General features: G+C 34.7%; 1 protein-coding gene across 2 annotated transcripts; it reads left to right on the top strand.

The window, feature by feature from the left end:
* The first annotated feature begins 1,131 nt into the window (after positions 1-1,131).
* On the top strand, positions 1,132-13,269 carry LOC121406582 (solute carrier organic anion transporter family member 2A1-like). 2 transcript variants are annotated; one of them, XM_041597593.1, is made up of 11 exons: positions 1,134-1,498; positions 4,584-5,169; positions 5,436-5,650; positions 6,899-7,043; positions 7,589-7,753; positions 7,981-8,185; positions 9,039-9,201; positions 9,990-10,189; positions 11,839-11,903; positions 12,587-12,795; positions 13,143-13,269. In XM_041597593.1, the coding sequence occupies exons 2-11, from the start codon at positions 4,587-4,589 to the stop codon at positions 13,197-13,199; spliced, it is 2,007 nt and encodes a 668-aa protein (XP_041453527.1). In that variant the 5' UTR covers positions 1,134-1,498; positions 4,584-4,586; the 3' UTR covers positions 13,200-13,269. The 2 variants fall into 2 exon arrangements, with proteins under 2 accessions (XP_041453528.1, XP_041453527.1); XM_041597594.1 differs by lacking the exons at positions 12,587-12,795; positions 13,143-13,269 and adding an exon at positions 12,129-12,211 and having other exon boundaries at positions 1,132-1,498; positions 11,839-11,928.
* Positions 13,270-19,380: the final 6,111 nt, after the last annotated feature.

Below are 19,380 nucleotides of genomic sequence, written 5' to 3'. Positions count from 1 at the left end.
TATCAGAAATTCACGATTATTTTGCATAGTGCAAGAATTGAACATCATTAGGCCTATAAGAATATTTTCATTATATTATTTTTTTCTAATATTACCGGTCGATTTTCTGTGACCCTCCACATAGGCCAGTCCTTTCCTGTTTTCTATCATTTTTCTATATATAGGCAAATAATTTGACATTAACACTTTGTTAATGATTGTTTTCCCCTTGTATTTTGTCTTTGTTTGTTCTTTTTTTATTGCTTTATTCGCGTCATTGTCCCTTCTTTACTGGGCTGGAATAAGAACCATCAGATCTTTAATGCCAGTCCACACTCGAAACCTGTAGGCCTAAATGGTCTTGTATGTATTGTCGTTTTCTTTACTTTGTATTGTCGTACTTTCTTGTCATCATGTAATTTCCGAATTACATTTTAATATATATATATTGTGTTTATCGAGTGAAATTACTTGAATTGAGACTTAATTGTCTCAGGGTTTGTTGTTTTAAAATAGATGTAAATGTTGTATGTCCTATTCTAAAAAGAGAACTGTTGGTTAAAACAAACACAGCACGTATTTTGAGGTAACAATATTTAAGATCGCTTTCCCATAGAGACGGTATTCCTAGTCTGACCAAAACTCGTCCGAATTATCCCGCTTAAAACTGAACCACAAGCTGAACTATACGTCCGACAAGTTCAAGTAAAACAATGAAATTATTTATATAATTATTCTGCAATTGAATCCTTCATTTCTATCGTAAAATAGTCCTATTAAACTTATCAAATAGAATAAACATCGGTATGTTTAGATTGAAGTCAAGATCAACCTTAAGATTATAAACAGGTTTTTGAAAAAAAAAAATGGCGATAAACCTCATTGAACTGTCTTTCAGATATTGTCATCTGGACTGCATCCCTGTCAAATTAAAGTGAAGCGATATATTTATTGCTCCCCAATTATCTACATACTCTTATCAAAAAGAAAGAAGTAAGTAACCATTTTAAAACTCACGTTGTTAATGGTTTCATCTTAAAATATCTTTTAAATGTATTCCGTTCTCTATAGATATTGCATAACACCTATCTCAATAATACACCTCATCGGTATTTGAATATGAAAAGAATCAGAACTATTACGTGTGCAGGCTAAGCCAAAGTCTATATGATATTACTTGACTGTTTAAAAGGGCAAAACTTGGCTTTTTAATGACAAATTGACAACTATTATTTATATATCAATATTACTGTGGTTATGAAATAATGTTCATGGTGATTGATGGGGGATAACCTGTTAAATAGAATGTTTTGGCAAAGATCAAATACAACCTTTACTCGACGAGAGATAAAACGTACGGTCATTAAATCGAAATACTACCATTGCAGCACGTGTTATTATTGCTGAGCAGATCTGCAGATATTGAGCTTCTGTTGACTTTACTGTATCACTTGGTAATTTTGATTGTTACAAGAAGGAGACTTGGAAATTTCGATCGGCAACTCAAACCATTTAAACAGTAAGTATGAATTAAATTATTTGATTTAAGTTGTGATACTGTGTTAAGAATATAAGACTATAGCTTTCTCCGTTTTATATCATCTTTACTCAAATCAGCCAATTTCACTTTTAAAGCTTATATAAGTATTGCTTTTTCACACTTGATGACTCAATCTCAGTGAGTTATTGCTAACTGAAACCTACAATTGTACAAGTTATCAATTAATGTATAGTTGCACTAAACATGTTAATAAACATTTCATTATTTCATTATATGTGTATATTATTTCTTCGTAAAGAATGGCGTCTATCCGCATACATTCGTAATTCAGAAGCTTCGTTATTCCGAAGGTTCGTTAGTCCGAAAACGAAATGAGGTTCCTAATTCCGAAGGTTCGTTAATCCGAAAACGAAATGAGGTTCGTAATTCCGAAGGTTCGTTAGTCTGAAAACGAAATGATTACAAATTTTCGTCTTCGGACTAACGAACCTTCGGAACAACGAACCTTATTTCGTTTTCGGATTAACGAATCTTCGGAACATCGAACCTTATTTCGTTTTTGCATTAGCGAACCTTCGGAATAACGCCACAAATGTTCGGATTAACGAACCCTTTTACGTTTTCGGATTAACGAACATCGAGGTATAGGCAATTTACGTGTTTCGGAATTACGAACCTTCGGAATTACAAAGTGTAACCACGTCTATCATACTTATGTGCATTTGTTTGAACAGAGAGCAGTAATCACAATTACAACACAGTGACATGTTGGTTCGAATCATATTTCACGCACAATTCCATCTGATTTGTCTAAAAATTTGCTGTCTCAATTATTGCAATATAAATTAGAGGCCCAAACCCGCATTCATCTGGAAACCAGCTAAGTGGGATAAAAAAAATGGGGACTCATTTTGTTGCACATTTGTTGGAAAAGCCGTGTTATCAATTTATTGGTCAAGTTAAAAAAAATTGTGTAACCCTTAAACTTGAGTGTTTTAAACAACAATGAGTTCAAAAGTTCGACATCCAGTTTGTTCAATCCTTAATGATGAAATTATTTTGCCAACTATTTCGTATGTTTAATATATATAAAGCGCGATTATAAAAATATCATGATAACGAATATAGTCACTTGTTTACCTGTCTATGTACCTTGTATTTTCCAATTGTTTATTCTTGTGGCTACATCGTTATTGTGACGACTATTGTTCATCAAATACACCACCCCACAAGATGAACCCAATAACAACAAAAAACAATCAAACAAAATTGAAAACAACCATTTTCTGCAGGTCTCTTTTACTTATTAAAATTATTAGTTGATACATTGAAAAATTTATTGTCAACTATTTTGGCAATATATTTCAAGAGTGAATGACAACACTCACATCCAAAACCTGTGATTTTTTTAGTATCAACATCCGATCAAGTTCACGCACCCACTGTGTATAATGATAATAATTGAATCAAGAAATAAGGACCAATATCCGTGAATATCCCAATCTGTTACCAGTACCTATTGTTTTAAAAATATGGGTCTCAGTTTCCCCATAGCCTTCAATAGTATTCAATTTAAACATGGTCTAAAAAATCACTAAAATATAATGAAAGATCATATCATTGGAAATCTATACTGACACTTTGAATAAATATTATTCAATGCTTACCAATCACTCCTTATAATCTGAGATACAGCAGAAGAAATACATTTTAGTTTCTGATGCATATTATAAAAGAAACTAGTAAAACACATCAATAATCGTGAGTAGAAATTTAAAAGATAATATCAGTAAGCACACGAATTCATAGTGACATAAACATTAAATGAACTTAGCCTTTATAACATGTAAGATATATTCCTATTTTGTTTTCTGAGAAAAGAAAATGTCACGAATTTTTTCTCCGGGAGTAACTCAGACACATTCACATCCACAGGTTTTTTTTTTTTTCTTTTTTTTTGGGGGGGGGACAAACCCGAAAAATTTGGTTGGAAATACCTAATTCATTTTGGATAAAATCTTGTTTTAACCAACAATTCACCGGTTTATATTTCAATCAATTTACAGGTTGGGTACAAAAAATATTGAGAGTGCAGGTTTTTTATTCCAGTTCTTACACAACGTATCAGAACATGCCCATTAAAATGGGCATTAATGAATGGATTTCTATTTAAAAAAAATTGTTTGTTTGTTTGTATTTATTTCCATATAAAAAGATAAAATATATACATGCTCTATTTAACATAACATACAGATGGAGGATGGCCCATTTCAGCGGTATCAATAAGATACCACTGTTCTTCCATGTTATATTTGCATGTTTGTAAAAGAAGTGATCTCGTATGGAAACAATTCAACGAGACAACATGTACGTGATAGGATAGTTATTACCTTGTAAAGAGTTACGATTTTAAAGTACAACTGTTTTATAAGGGCCCTTCATAAACTCACTCATGTGCACTTCCCTTTATATAAGCCGCGGAACAAGGGAGGAGAGGCTTAAGCACCCACCACACAAACGTGTACAAAAACGTGAAAATCACCCATGAAAATGTGATTACCTGAATGTTGAGAAAATAATGTTACTTTATCATTTATCCCGATGTAATGACATGGTATTTTTGGCAAACGTATTTGTTAGAAAGATGACCTATTGTTACTTGATCGGAATTAGTCAGGAAGTTCAATATTGCAAATTCATGACCTTGGTGTCCTAAGTTCTATTTGTTTTTATCCAACGTTTGCTTATTTTGTGATCAGAGTACAGGCTCTGCCAGGAGTATTGACTATCTTTAATCCTATAATGTTTACAACAAATTTGCTCGTGAATGCATCTGCGATAAATAACGTCATTATATCTAATTTGCGATAAATAACATTATACTAATTTGCGTAAATAATTATGCTGTATATTGTTCGAAGTCATTTGTTTTCCCAGACCATCTTTTATCTAAAATAAGCATAATTTTCCAGGTTGAACTGAAATGCACTCTTCATCCAACCCTTCATTAGTTATGAATACATTAAAATTAAACGAATTCGATTTTATTTTAAGATGGATTTTAAAAATACCAAAAGTTTTATTAATCACTTGTTTTCATCAGATCATGACGTCCCCTTGCTGCTGTGGAATCTTCCATCGGCCAGTTTTCTTCACGGCTTTACTGTCATTCGCTATCTTCACCTACTTTGGTATTCAAGGCCCTTACACGACTGGGATTCTGACCACACTCCAAAGAGAGTTCAAGTTTAAGAGTTCCGAGGTCGGATTCCTTCTCACCGTCAATGACATAGTTGGACTCATCATCGTCACCCCTCTGGCATACCTTGGCTCAAAAAGCCATCGACCGCGTATAATCGGTATCCTCACGATGATCTTTGCCGCCGGTTGCTTCGTCACCGCTATCCCACAATTTGTTGGCGGAGGTGATGACGTCGATGGAATAAAAAACGACACCAATCCGATGATGATACAGAAACCTGGAGTGTATCTATGTGAAGATGATGACCTTGGTGATGTGGATAAATGTTCAGAAGCAGAGGAAGCCGCATCGGGTGCACAATACAGTAGAGCCATCTGGTTGTTCCTTGGACAAGCACTGTGTGGCATAGGAGGAGCTGGATTCTTTCCTCTTGGTATTACTTACATAGATGATGGTGTGCCCAAATCATCATCTTCTGTACATGTTGGTAAGTATTTTATTTGGTAACCACAGCCACATATATCATGAATTTGATGAAAGATGGTAACAACTTTAATCGATATTTTGTTCCAAACTAAGTCTGACAAATATCCAGTCATTTGTCTCTTCTACCACTTACAGCTATTCTTCTACAAGAACATGTATTATGACAAAACTTTATTTTTAGTTTAATTCTTTTTCATTATAAGAATTTAAATATAATTATAATGATTATGTCATGATGTCCAAATGTAATTCCCTCTCTTCTTACAGCGGCACTTTTCATGATGGGAAGCCTGTCCCCTGTCTTTGCCTTCAGCATGAGTGCTTTCAGTCTCTCTCTTCATTCTGATTTCTACAAGATTGATGTGGATGAACTGGGCTATGGTGACAAGGATCCTCGATGGATAGGAGCTTGGTGGTTAGGGTATATCATCTATGGATGCATACTGGTCCTCACCAGTATACTATTCTTCTTCTTTCCAAAGGTTATTCATCATTTGACCACAGTTTGACCAGTAACAGAACATGATTATTTTATGGGCGTGGATACGGGTCCGTGTCCATTTTCTTAGTATGTATTTCGAGTATTGTGTAAGTTTAAGGATGGTCGTGATGATCACGAAATACAAAACAGTATGGTGTAGATTTTTTATTGAAAGGGTTTAAAGGTGATTAATCTTTTGCAGATGGGATAAACGAGAATATCCACGTATCTTGAGTTGGTGAAGATTGGAATAGGGAATCGTGAGATTACAGTTCCTTGATAGGGTCTTGTGGTCCAGTGGTTAGAGCATTGTACTCATAATCGCAAGGTTGTGAGTTCCAATCCCAACTGTGCCATTGTCTCCACTTTGATAAAAAGGCCCGAGAGTGATATCTGTTGTCCATAACGTCAGTCACTATGACTGATTAACCTAGACGTGATTGGTTATATACCAGCTTGGCGTTTTCCAGCAAAATGCTGTCCTGTCGAGTTCCTGCGGGAGTTACCACAAACAGAAACAGAATAGGAACATACTCCGGAGGATGCTTAATCTGTCCAATATTATTATGTCACTTGAGTAGATGATAAGAAAGAACGTAAGTTTGACGATCAAAAGAGGAAAGGAATGAAGTGAATAAGTGAATTGGTTTATTTTTTTAAAGGACAAGTCCACCCCAACAAAAACTTGATTTGAATAAAAAGAGAAAAATTCAACAAGCATAAGTTAAAGCATTTTAAAGTTTCGCTTATTTTCAACAAAATAGTTATATGAACGAGCCAGTTACATCCAAAGGAGTGAGTTGATGACATCACTCACTCACTATTTCTTTTGTATTTTATTATATGAAATATGAAATATTTTAATTTTCTCGTCATTGTCATGTGAAATGAAGTTTCATTCCTCCCTGAACACGTGGAATTCCATTATTTTAACATTCAGTGCTTTAGGCAAGGAGGTCCTAATCGTCAAATTCGTAAAAATTGAAATATTGTATAATTCAAACAATAAAAAACAAAGAAATAGTGAGTGAGTGACATCATCGACTCTGTCATTTGGATGTAACTGGCTCGTTCATATAATTATTTTGTTGAAAATAAGCGAAACTTTGAAATGTCATAACTTTCTATTTTACATCCGATTTTGATCAAATTTTCAGCATTGTGCTTGTCTGATTTTTCTCTATTGATTCAAATCAAAATTTTTCTGAGGTGGACTTGACCTTTAACAACTTTCACTTCATTCACATAGGACTGGCCTCATCGAGAAGGAACAGGCGAAGAATTAAAGGAAATGAACGTGCCAGTTGACAAGGAGAACTCGTCTTCACCAAACGTTTATATGATCAAAGACATGATCCCAAAGGAAGGAACATCAATCATGGAACTCATCAAAGGTATCGACAAAGAGAAGAAAGTAATGTTTATGATTTCCAAAAGATATTGCATTATAATCGGTTTATAAGTACGAAATTCGTTGTTCAAATTGATTGGAATCCATCCTACATTTTACAGATGATGTTGGAACCACATCAACTTCATCCATATTTTGTAAGAATGCTTTTAAATGTGGAGGTGCAGTGGCCGAGCGGTCTAAGGCGTCGCGGTTCGATCCCGGCTGAGGTATCCTATGGCAGTGAGCTTCATCGACAATGCTATATTATCTTTCATTCAAATAAAATGGAAATACTATTTACAGCATGATTTTTGTTTAACAAGTGCACACCAAGTTACCAATAATGCGTTTACACATTATTGGAAACTTGGTGTGCACTTGTTAAACAAAAATCATTCTCATCAGCACCTACTCAAGACATAAATTATAATCATATATCTTCCTAGATCCGTAAAAAAGATGTAATATTTTCGTAATTGACAGAAAGCATATTTTTAAGATTTCCCCGACGTAATTCGTATAAACTTTTGTCTTTATTTTTGGCAGGATATATCAAGGCCATGGGTCGTCTCTTTACCAATCTCACTTACATCACGTGTCTTCTTGCTGTATGCGGTGAACTGGCTGCTGTGGCAGGCTTCTTTTCATTCGTGGGTCGTTATATCCAAACACAATATGACGTCACACCTGCCGTCACGTCTATCATCCTCGGTAAGGTCTATGGTTGGCTAGTCAACACTTCTCCAAGTTAGATGGGGTGGGAGAAGTTGATGCTTCATTGACCGGTAGAGGTCGAGAACTTCCTTAATTGCATTTTGTTCTCCAAAAATTGTTCATGATCTTACAAGTGTCATGTTGACGAAATCCCGGAAGATATCCAGAACGGTTTGAATTTCCCCTATCTTAAATTTATCCTATCAATCCATTATTTTCTCTAGGTTGTGTGACGTCACCTGCAGGATTCTTCGGTAACTTGTTCGGTGGTCTTCTGGTCAAGAAAATGAAACTATCCATGAAAGGTCTAGGTGCTATGGCGATGTCTATCTCAGGAATCACCCTCGTCTTGACCGCTCTTTATTTCTTTGTTGGTTGTGACAACCAGAGAATAGCTGGAATAACCGTCCCTTACCCAGGAGAGAGCGAGTAAGAAACTTTGTATTACATCAATCTGTTTGAATGGCTTTGTACATAGTTTTCATATTGTGGCTCTTATTTCTAAGACAGTCATCGTTTGTCATTCTCAACTCAGGCGAAAAAAGGATCAATACCTTGTAATATTATTGACGCACGATGGCAGATATAGTCCTGACAAGGTATGAAAACAATGAGTGCCAAATGTAAGTAAAAAAGGGATTCAACATTAGCACAAGAGTACATCCCAACATAATTATCAACCTCGAGTACCCTATAGCAATTACATTGACACTCGCGAACAACATCCTTTCATCCTTAAGGAGTCTTTTGCAGTCGCGAACGGGACGGATTATACAACATAGAAAATGTATTGTCAAAAGCCCTTCATGACGAATCAGCCTCTGTCGAAAATCAGTGAATCAAAATTGAACAGCAATGTCGTCCTGGACTAGACAAACGACATATTTGCAATATTTCTTCAGTTCAGAATTTTTACGTCCAGCTGTCCCGGTTCACCAATTTTTCGACAAAGCCCTCTCAGCTGTTCATTGTCATGATTGTGATTTGACGGGCTTTTTGACATTGGTTTTCTATGTTATAGAATCCGTCCCCGTCGCGATTGTGAAAACTAGCCATTGTTTGAAAGGCCAAGACGATTGAGCTTTCCTTTCTTTTGTTTTGGCAAAAAGATTCTTGTCCTTTCCTCGATGTGGTGGGCGGTTTGTTAGTTTTCTTGATAATGTTTAAGAATTTTGAAGCTATCTAAATAAGTTCACAATTTAGTATCTAAACAGTCTTTGAGTTCTACATATTAATGAAATCTAGACGTAAAAGAATCCTGAATATCTGCTTATCGTTTTAGAATCAATTTAACTCCGTCATGTCTTGGTGATTGCCCCTGTCCATCTGGTGTGTATACACCTGTATGTGGATCAGATGATATGACATACATCACACCGTGTCATGCTGGATGTTCAACTTATCAAGAAGGAATCAAATATGACGGATCAGAACCTTCATCATCGGTGAGATAGCTCAAAGATTTCCCAATATTAACCCCCCCCCCCTCCTACGTAGTGTTATCACTAAGGTTGAGAACGGGGGCGGTGCTATATTCATTCATTTATTCAATAACAAAAATAAACAATTGAATCAGCAGAGGTGTTTTTTCATCGATGTCCTGATAACATATTCATACAAAAATCAGTTGTAATTGTAACAATGAGAGATCCCAAATAAAGTATAATGAATGAAATGATACTATAATTGAAATGATGGTGATAATAAATGAAATGATAGTGACAATAAATAAAATGATAGTGATACTAAATTGAATTAAATGACATAAATAATGATATTAATAATTTCATATATTCATAACAAATATTTACGATACAAATCATTGTCATGATTATATTCAACAATATCAATGATAATTAAAATTTAACGATATACATATGACAGGTGGAGAAAAGAGGTCGACGTACGGTCCACTGTGACTTTTTAACTGGTGGAAAAGCAGAGGAGAGAAAGAAGTCGAAAAATAAAGAAGATAATCGAAAAGAGAGATCTGGCTCGATCATTTGAAAATGCCTGTCACAGCCACTAATCGTTACGAGGATCATTAAAAAATAGCTTTCACTGCATAAACATCTACAAAGAAATTCGTTACCTAGTTCTTGGTAAATGAATATTAACTCCTTATGTACAAACTACTAACATCAATTGGGATGACTTATACCTTTCGAGGAATATATTTTAGCGTTTAAGAAGGGAAATTAATTTGACTTCTAATTACATCCTTCTCTTACAGTACTTATACTCTGACTGCACTTGCATTGGATCCAATGCAACTTTTACCAATACGATTGATGAGTCCGAGGACTTTTCGGTCATTCAAGAGGCATGTCCACGAGACTGTTACGGGAGATTAATCGCTTATATTGTCATCTTTGGTGTCACTTCTCTCATCAACTCCATGGTCAAAAATCCCAGCTTTATGCTAAAATTGAGGTACGACATTAGCGGTACTGATTATAGGTCTTCTAGTATATACGTGTTTGTTTTTCTTTCATTAAAGCCATTATGGTTGGCTTCTCTCCGAATATTAGGCCCTTCTCAGTCATTTTTTAGACTGTCTCCGAGATACATGACTTATGCTTATGAAAATGCATGTTATAGCGAAATCAGTCTTTCTCAAATAAGTTAAAACGATACCGTGTCAAATTATGTCAAACGCTTTTTAGTAAGACAAAACAAAACTTTTTATTGCTTCCATTTCAAAAGGCATAAAAGGGAGACAAAATATTTCAGTTGCTCCCGATAGTTTTACAGGCGTATACCGACACACACACCTGCTTTCTGGTTTGATGCCTTCTTCCATGTACATAATTTACACACTGTATTTTACATTCATTGTTTTGTATACTCATGATATTTTTGATTTGTATGTTCTACATGAAAAATTGATGAAATGTCAATCGGAAGAAAATAAATGTTGAACTGAATTGATATAAACTAATATCGTTTATAATATACTGCAATATAGTATGGGCAATCTGTGCAAAAACTAAAATTAATACAATATATTTATTACAGAAAAAAACTATTCGAACTTGTACTGATTCGCAGCATTTAGCACACACAAATCCATTATTCCATAAACTAAAAACATTGTTTGACATAAATTCACTTCAACCTTTACTGCTGATGTTCAAGTACGCAAATAACATGCTTCCTCCTTCATTACACAATTTTAATACAGTGAACACATCTATTCATTCATACCCTACACGGAACTCTTCAAATTTTCACTTAAACAATCCAAATTGCTTATTGCACAGAGATCCATAAGACACCACGGTCCCGATTTATGGAAGTATTTACCAGAGTCTGTCAAACATGTTCATCTCTTTACTCATTTAAGGCAAATGTTGAATCCATGTTATCAGAATATTTAAAGTAAGTTTTCTTTATCACTTTTCCTGTGATTTGATTATCACCAAATACCCTCCCATGACCATCATCATCATCTCCACCATGGCCTTCATTTTCACCATTATTACCATCATCATCATTCATCTCCATCTTCATTATTATAAAAATTATGAACAAAATGACATTTCTATTCTGCTTTATAAATGTGTTTATTAATTTAATGAGATTTATTTTGGGGGTTGTCATTTTTTCAAACAATCTGCTTATAATGACAACACTTCTCCTTACAAACTGTAAATGTTATTTTGTTTAGAAAGACTTTTTTACTTTGTATTCTTTTTTCTTTATGATTCATACCAAAATCAATTACCGATATATTATGTTTGTTACGTAATGAAAATTATATTGTATACGAATGTTATGAATACAGAAGAAAACAATTAATCAAATCAAATCAAATGATGATGATGGTAATAATAATAATAATAGTTACATTTATACTGCATAGCGCTTCGTACGCTGTGTTTCTGAGCACTTTACATTAATTATTATTGCCCTGATCAAAGGATCCATAACTGTTCCACACATAAAGTACGCCATTCCCGCTCTAGGGGAGTATCCTGGCCAGGAATCCGTTATTTTATCCTACCTTTTCTCTTGAAATCCTATCATGTATTTTTTGTTCCCCATCCCACTCTCTTCTTACTTTTTATTTGTATAAATAGATGTGTGGATCTTCCTGATCGGGCTATCAGTATGGGGCTTGGTAGTTTGCTAATAAGAGTATTAGGTAAGAAGTTTGCTTTGAACATAAGGTTTTTAGGAGGCTGCACTCTACAAGCTCCGCTTTTTAGCAGCCTCCTCCATTTCCAACCTGATTTGTAATAATCTTGAATATAATTTTCTGTACAGGAATATTTGAAATATGTTTTGTTATTTATATATGTCAACATGTACAGAAGAAACTGTAATTGTTGAAAATGGAAATAAACGAATGAAATGAAAAAAACATAAGGTTATGTCGGAACTGTGTTAAATAGAGTATTGGGTACTATTTTGTACTCGCTCGCTGCGCTCGTTCGTATTCATTTAGATACATAATGATTGGGGAAGCAAAAAGATTTGATAGACCTGAGGACAAAATCATAAACAACGGGTTAAAATCTGTTACAAAATTATTATTTCACTGTACAAAAAGGTCTTATTTTTCCCTCCTTGCTCCAGACTTTTTATAAATTATCCACCGAGAAGTTGGCCGTCAGGCAATATATTGGTCTAACACCCATTTTCTAATCAAAATGCCCGCCCCGTACTGCAAAGTGTCTTTTTTTTGGGGGGGGGCTGGAAGGGAGTGAAGGGATCCCTTATCTCCTACTTTTTTCCAATCTACCATCACCATGATGGATATGTGTATGTATTATTATCATAATAATATAATTGAAATTATTGATATCGTGCGTTTGTTTTGTTCAGGATTTGTACCAGCTCCAGTATATTTTGGTGCAGCCATTCAGACCACTTGTCTTATGTTCCAATCATCATGTGGGAAGACCGGTAACTGTCTCATCTATGATACTGATCGTCTTCGTAATGTCCTCTTTGGTCTTCTTCTACTCCTCAAGTTCTCATCCGTTCTTTGTTATTTCCTTTCCTTTGTCACTGTACGACGTGATGAATCAGGGGTAAGAATCAACATATTCACATTCATTTCTTTGTTTAGTGAAATTAATGGAACGAAAAGAGGTGATCATTGTGACAAACGAGATAGAGTAATCGATTTTTTTTCACACTTTTGTAACGCATTTGATTCATTTAGTCCTAATGTAGATACACATATGTTTTCACTGAACCTGCAGGAATGATGCCGGCACTAATATTTTAATTTTATGAATAAATCATCAGGTATCTTTCATTTGTTGAATGCACACAAACACACAAGACCAAAGATGTTTGGCCAAGATAATAATAAAAGACATATTCTATGTTGTATAAATTAATTGTCATTTTTCCATACTTTTTTCTTGTGTAGGAGTATCATCAATGTCAACTTTGTTCGTCCAGCAAAAGGAAACCAACGGCCGTTTAAAGGGGAATCCAACCCAAATGAAACCTTGTTTTTATAAGAAAAAGAAAAATCATACAAGTTGATAGGTGAAAGTTTGAACAACATTGGACAAATAACAAGAAATTTATGAATTTTTTAAAGTTGTAAATATTGGTAATCACTATACCCATGAAGACTTCAAATTGGCTACTTACGTGATGTCATAGTGATGTAAGGCAAGGACTACTCTTCCATGTACTCCAATACATATTATAGCTAAAATGTCATTTTTCCAAAAAGTTTTATTTCAAATTATATCTTTCTTTCATGAGGACATTATACTACCTGGGTTATATTTAGATCACTGCCCCAGGGGAATGGGTACTTATGAGAAAACCACAAATCCCTGATAATAAAGTACATGGCCTATGGGAAAGTTGTCCTTGCCCCTTGTCATAATTTACTTACCCAGTTGCCAATTTGAAATCTACATGGTATTAGTGATCTCAATTTTAAAGCAGCTATAACTTTCTTATTGCTTGTCCGATTTCTTTCAAACTTTCACCATTCTGTTTAATTCATTTTTCTCCTTCCCAACACAACATTCTATGATCAAGGCTGCATTCCCCTTTAATGACTAGCGATCAAAATAATATACAATCATTGACTTTCATCTCACACTGGACAATGTCACTTATCAAATGTAAAGTCATACTTGTAAGTTCTTATCTTTTAAGAATAATTATTTTGAATTTCATTTTTAAAATGATGATGCCGTCATCCTTGTATATAAAAGAATGTAGTTTTGTGTTTATATCTATACACTGTTAGAAAATTTATCTTTAAAATAAAATAAGTTCCTGCAGCAGAGTCTCGAGAACACCTGTAATCTTACCAGATTGCGTAATCTTACAGGAAATTGGTATTTGGTGTATGTAATCTTACAAATTTCCTTAAATAAAACACTCTTTTCTCCTTTTTCTAACAAACCTGTTCTGTTAAATTGCAGAAAAATTCCTGTTTCATGAATTTAAAGAATAATTCTGGTATTGCTTTCTGCAAAATCTTCTTTTATTTTTCTGTAAAATCAGAGTTTTTTTAACAGTGTAGAAGTATAGCGTGATGATATACCTGTCCTTAGTGGGGGAAAATTGCTTGTTTATTTTTCATCATGATCAATATATGGTGTGTGCTATTTGGTAAAAATACATGCAGTAAACTCTTGAAAATGAAAAAAAAAAACAGTTCAAACTGACTGAAAAGGTCAGCGGAATGTAAATACTATTTTAGTCACTCGTTTATTTTCGAGTCGCTTTAGTCTAAAGTATAGTCATTTCTTATACATAGATGTGGTTAAGCTTAGTTAACCCAAGTTTATAGATCACTTATCTATTGCCATTTTGTCAGTGTATCGTTTTACCCCTCATATGCTACAATCGAATAAAGCATTTCATGTTATATCCACAACTCTTACTGTCCAGGTAAAATTTTATTTTCAGTGGAAATCTCTGGGAAATTTATAATGATGTAGTGTATAGCCAATATGTTCATGAAGTTGTTTTACTGGGGAAAGAAATAATATGACATTCAGGATATATTTTGTTCAACACATTTTTGTGCGTGGTTGATTAAACTGGATAATTCATCTTATAACTTAATTCATTTTTGAATATGATTTAAATTTAGTTGTGCATTTTGTATGTTGGTGCAATAATATCAAGACTTTATTAGAATGCATTCTGAGATTTTATGATAGATATCAATGTAAATACAAAAAAAAATACATAGAAATTATACATTGTAGTTGCCATATTTGTCTTTGTAATGATGTAGTAATTGAGATATGAGAATACAGTGTGAAATACATCATAGGCAGTTAGGCAGGTTATTCCAAACTCAAAGTTTCATTTTTTAGGGAATCCATAGAAATTAGATCACCTATGGAGAATCTTTTGATAACGGCTTTTACCACCCTTGTTCATTAGATTCGCGTGATAAGAGCCTCGAAAATATTGTCCATAACCCCCCCCCCCGAAACAATTACTTTAAATGATGTTCATTGCCTGTGTCATTAATCATCATTATTAATGTTATTTTTCACCATCACTGCCCTCTATTTGTTATGAAAGTCTATCTACACTCCTAACCATGTTAACAATGTTGGGCAACCTACTGTCCTCACTAAAATTGGTTAAAACGTTATCCAATAATGTGTGCTTTGGGTGAAAACTACACAGTATTGGTTGAAAACCACCAGAGTTTGACCATTTTTAACCAATTGTTGTGTGGACAGTATGTTGCCAAACATTTTAAGAGTGTAAAAATAAACTTGTGGCAATGTGAAGTTACCCGCTTTCATCATTGTCAGTGGAGGACCGTGACCCGTATGAGACAAAGCATTGGGGGGGGGGGGCACAGCATTGTCAATGCAGTGCACCCCCCATGATTTGTCTGCTCCGGGTCACGGTCCGCTACTGATCATTGTTATGCAATTGTATGTAAAGTACTTTGATAATCTAAAGTTTTATCATTTTATGCAATCAAAATATTCACATGCTAAAAGAAATAAATCTTGGTTCGACTTCTCGTTGGAGAAACGTTTATATTCATTACTACTTCTTATTCTCATACACGAACGTATATCATATCGTTTACAAACTTCTCGGCAGCCTAATAGTAGATATTTTCATCATAAAATACACAAGAATTCACCTTATGACATCTTCGACTCAATAAATTGCAAAAACAAGTCATTGTGCGCAATATGTTTTCATCAAAATAGTGCAACGTGTTAACAACAAAATGTCTATTCGCTATGGTCAAATAGGATTACAAAAGTGGTACATTGTGAATTCATTTTGAACGGGCAAACAAATTGGGTTGAAACTACAATTTTGAAATTTACTTGATATCCAAAAGTGTATATAACAATGGCCCTGTTTATAACTTTCAGGCCAAGGATATGGTTTGATTACTTTGAAACATCACTTGTTTATTAAAATGTGTTCTGTTCATCATTTGATTTGTCTGCAAGCTAGTAACGTGTCGTTCTTGTAAAAGTGTGGATGATTTGGTTACACTTCGTAATTCCGAAAGTTCGTAATTCCGAAGGTTCGTAATTCCGACACACGTAAATTGCCTATACCTCGATGTTTAATCCGAAAACGTAAAATGGTTTGTTCATCCGAACATTTGTAGCGTTGTTCCGAAGGATCGATAATCCGAAATAAGGTTCGATGTTCCGAAGGTTCGTTAATCCGAAACGAAATAAGGTTCGTTGTTCCGAAGGTTCTTTAGTCCGAATACGTCATAAGGTAGTTAATCATTTAGTATTCGGACTAACGAACCTTCGGAATTATGAACCTCATTTTTTTCGGATTAACGAACCTTCGGAATTACGAACCTCACTTCGTTTTCGGACTAACGAACCTTAATTCGGAATTACGAACCTTCGGAATAATGAAGCTTCGGAATTACGAATGTATGCGGGATGATTGAACCGTGTCAAGCAATATGTCCATGGCTAATGGGGGCGAGGATTTTTTTTTATTCACCTACGAGGAGATTGTTGATGAAGATCTTTGTCATGTGTTGAGTCCGTCAAAAAATGTTCTCAAAATCTTTCTGTTCACTTCAGAATATCTTTATGCACCAAAGGCACTAAACAGAGTGGATTTTGTGCTTTATGAGTCACATGTATGATGATGATGATTGCCAAGAGTAGCCATTTTGTGAAATTAATTATTCTCTATTCGCTTCTTAAAAAAGGCACAATCACAAGATACAACAATCAAAATATATACAAAGTACAAATAATGACACGAGTACTGAATAAAAATCACTGTGTACATAAGAAATCAATAATCTTCTTATTTTGTGTTGTGTTCAGTAAACCATTACAGCAAAAAACATCCCTCATAATATGCAACCTCCTTAATCTGGTAAAATGTAAAAAAAAAAACATAAATTTCTTTGTCACACACCTCTGACCTATTTTTGTTAAGCTCATTTATCGTCAGACAATATTTGTAATGTATTTTAAGTTACCGCCCATTACAGAGTGGGCTCCATATTTACCCATGCCAAATATATATGACACCACATTATTTGTGGAATTAATTGCTTTATTTAAAAAGATAAGCAGCGTTTTTCAAACCACAAAATTGGATCCATTACACCCAGTAAGTGAGGTAAATAGCTGTAAGCCGTTCTTCTAGCGAGCCCTGCATAATAACCCTTCTCCATTCTCACACGTCGAGCGCCAGACAAGAGCAGAAGGTACAAGTTTTAAAGTCTTTGGTATGACTCGGCCGGGATTGAACCCACGACCTCTCGTTCATTAGGTAAGCAGGAGCTCTACCACTGGGCCACCAGGTACTGATTGCTGGAGTATGATGATGGGGTTCAATGACATAATGATTTGGCGACAATTGCTTGGATGGAAGCCAAACATAAAACATAACCTTCGAAACTAAATAAACCCTAATATTATCTCTACATTATTCTGAACCAAAACTTTATTACAATCCTATCTCTAACCCTATGCCCTCTGAGATATCAAGACTGAGCCCCCACCCCAGCATTCTCACGGAGCCATCCGAGCCAAATCTCCCAGTACTGTAAGGGTTAATGAGTTTGATTTGCACATTATCACCAGAAAAGAAATTTTAATATGATTCACTTGAAGCATGGGATAGGCCTATATTTGTACAAACCGTCAAATCATGTCTCATCTAGATGATCCCCAATTCACACTAATGTAATAATGATATTGATTTTTTTTTTAGGGGGGGGATGGGGGTCTTCTTTTGTTTAAACCAACTTCACCCTGATAACAATATTGTTGTAAAAGCATAAAACTTGAAAATGAATATTTATGAAGTTTTTATGAAAATTACCCATAAATAAGAGAAAAATTATGAATATTAAAAGTTTATAATTTGTGACATCATGCAAGCAGCTCCCCCCAAAATATTATAAATTCCATTTTAAATGAAACATGACTAAAATGGCATTCTGACATGATCACTGTCTAATAATATATCCCCGCACAAATATCTTCATCATCATTTTTAAATAAAATTGCATTCAGTTAAAAAAAATTACACGATACGTAGCAGCTCATGATCGTCTCTGACGTCACAGAAAAAAAAAACAAATAGAAATTCATAACTCCACTATTCTATGACGGAATTTCATCTTACCTTCACCAGAACTTTACTTTATAATTTCCTTAAGCTTTTAGTTGGTGCAGACGATAGTCAAAGTAGGTAAACGGTAGTCATGGGGGTAATGGTATACACTGAACAATAAAGTACAAGTTTTATATATATTATATATATATATATATATATATATACATAGCACTTTTAATCATGAACATTATGAAACTTATTTATCAAATTGCGAGCGAGATACTCAGATCTGAAAATAGACATTTTAATTAAGGGTTGTTTCTAGTACTTTATGAAGAGCATACGTATCTCTCTTATCAAATAATGCGAGTGCGAAGCGCGAGCTGAAAATGTTGAGATAATGAGGTGCGATATTGCCATATATATCTCACAATTCCATTCATGCGAACGCCGCAGGGCGTGGACTGATTTTTTTCTTTTATTTATTCAGACCTTGAAAGGGTAGAGGCAATCACTTAAGTAATCGTATAAAAGATACTTGGTCACTAGATATTGGGAAAGAGAGTCGAATTTCGCTCACAAAATTGGGGGAAAAATCGGAAACAAAAATCGGAAACAAAATAAAAACAATCGAAATTGATTTTTTCCCCCAATTTTGTGAGCGAAATTCGACCCTCTCTCCCTTCCGCTCCACGACCGCTCCGGCGACCGCTCCAACAACGCTCAGGCGGTGTGACCATGCCTTTAGATAAATCCCCAGAAACGACGGTTATTTCTGTCTAGAAAACATGATTTTTTTTTAAATGGGATTATATATCTCAGAATGTGAGCGCCATGAGTTATGAACACATACATTTAGGCCCTTAGCATTATGTTTCGTCAAATTATGAGGAGAATACTTCTATTACATTTCCTTTTACTTTTACCCACTAGATCTACGTTTCTCCCCCCCCCCTTGTGTGTACAAGTTTTGTCAGCCGATATCACCCCCATTGGCAGCGGAATCCAAAAATAGGGGGAGTCCACCTGAAATTTTAGGATGGCCACAGGTAAAAAATTGGACAGGCCAGAAAAAAAAGGTTAAAAAG

The sequence above is a fragment of the Lytechinus variegatus genome, chromosome 1 (assembly GCF_018143015.1).
Source record: "Lytechinus variegatus isolate NC3 chromosome 1, Lvar_3.0, whole genome shotgun sequence".
Taxonomy (NCBI): Eukaryota; Metazoa; Echinodermata; class Echinoidea; order Temnopleuroida; family Toxopneustidae; genus Lytechinus; species Lytechinus variegatus.
The sequence above is the reverse complement of the archived record's forward strand: the minus strand, read 5'-3'. Positions and strand labels throughout refer to the sequence as shown.

What these genes read in the sequence shown, in the direction of transcription:
- LOC121406582 (XM_041597593.1), top strand. Translation starts at nt 4,587, where the DNA reads ATGACGTCCCCTTGCTGCTGTGGAATCTTCCATCGGCCAGTTTTCTTC. An exon ending in AATCATGGAACTCATCAAAG is followed by an intron (nt 7,044 to 7,588) that starts GTATCGACAAAG and finishes TATTTTTGGCAG; the next exon opens with GATATATCAAGGCCATGGGT. An exon ending in AGCTTTATGCTAAAATTGAG is followed by an intron (nt 10,190 to 11,838) that starts GTACGACATTAG and finishes TTGTATAAATAG; the next exon opens with ATGTGTGGATCTTCCTGATC.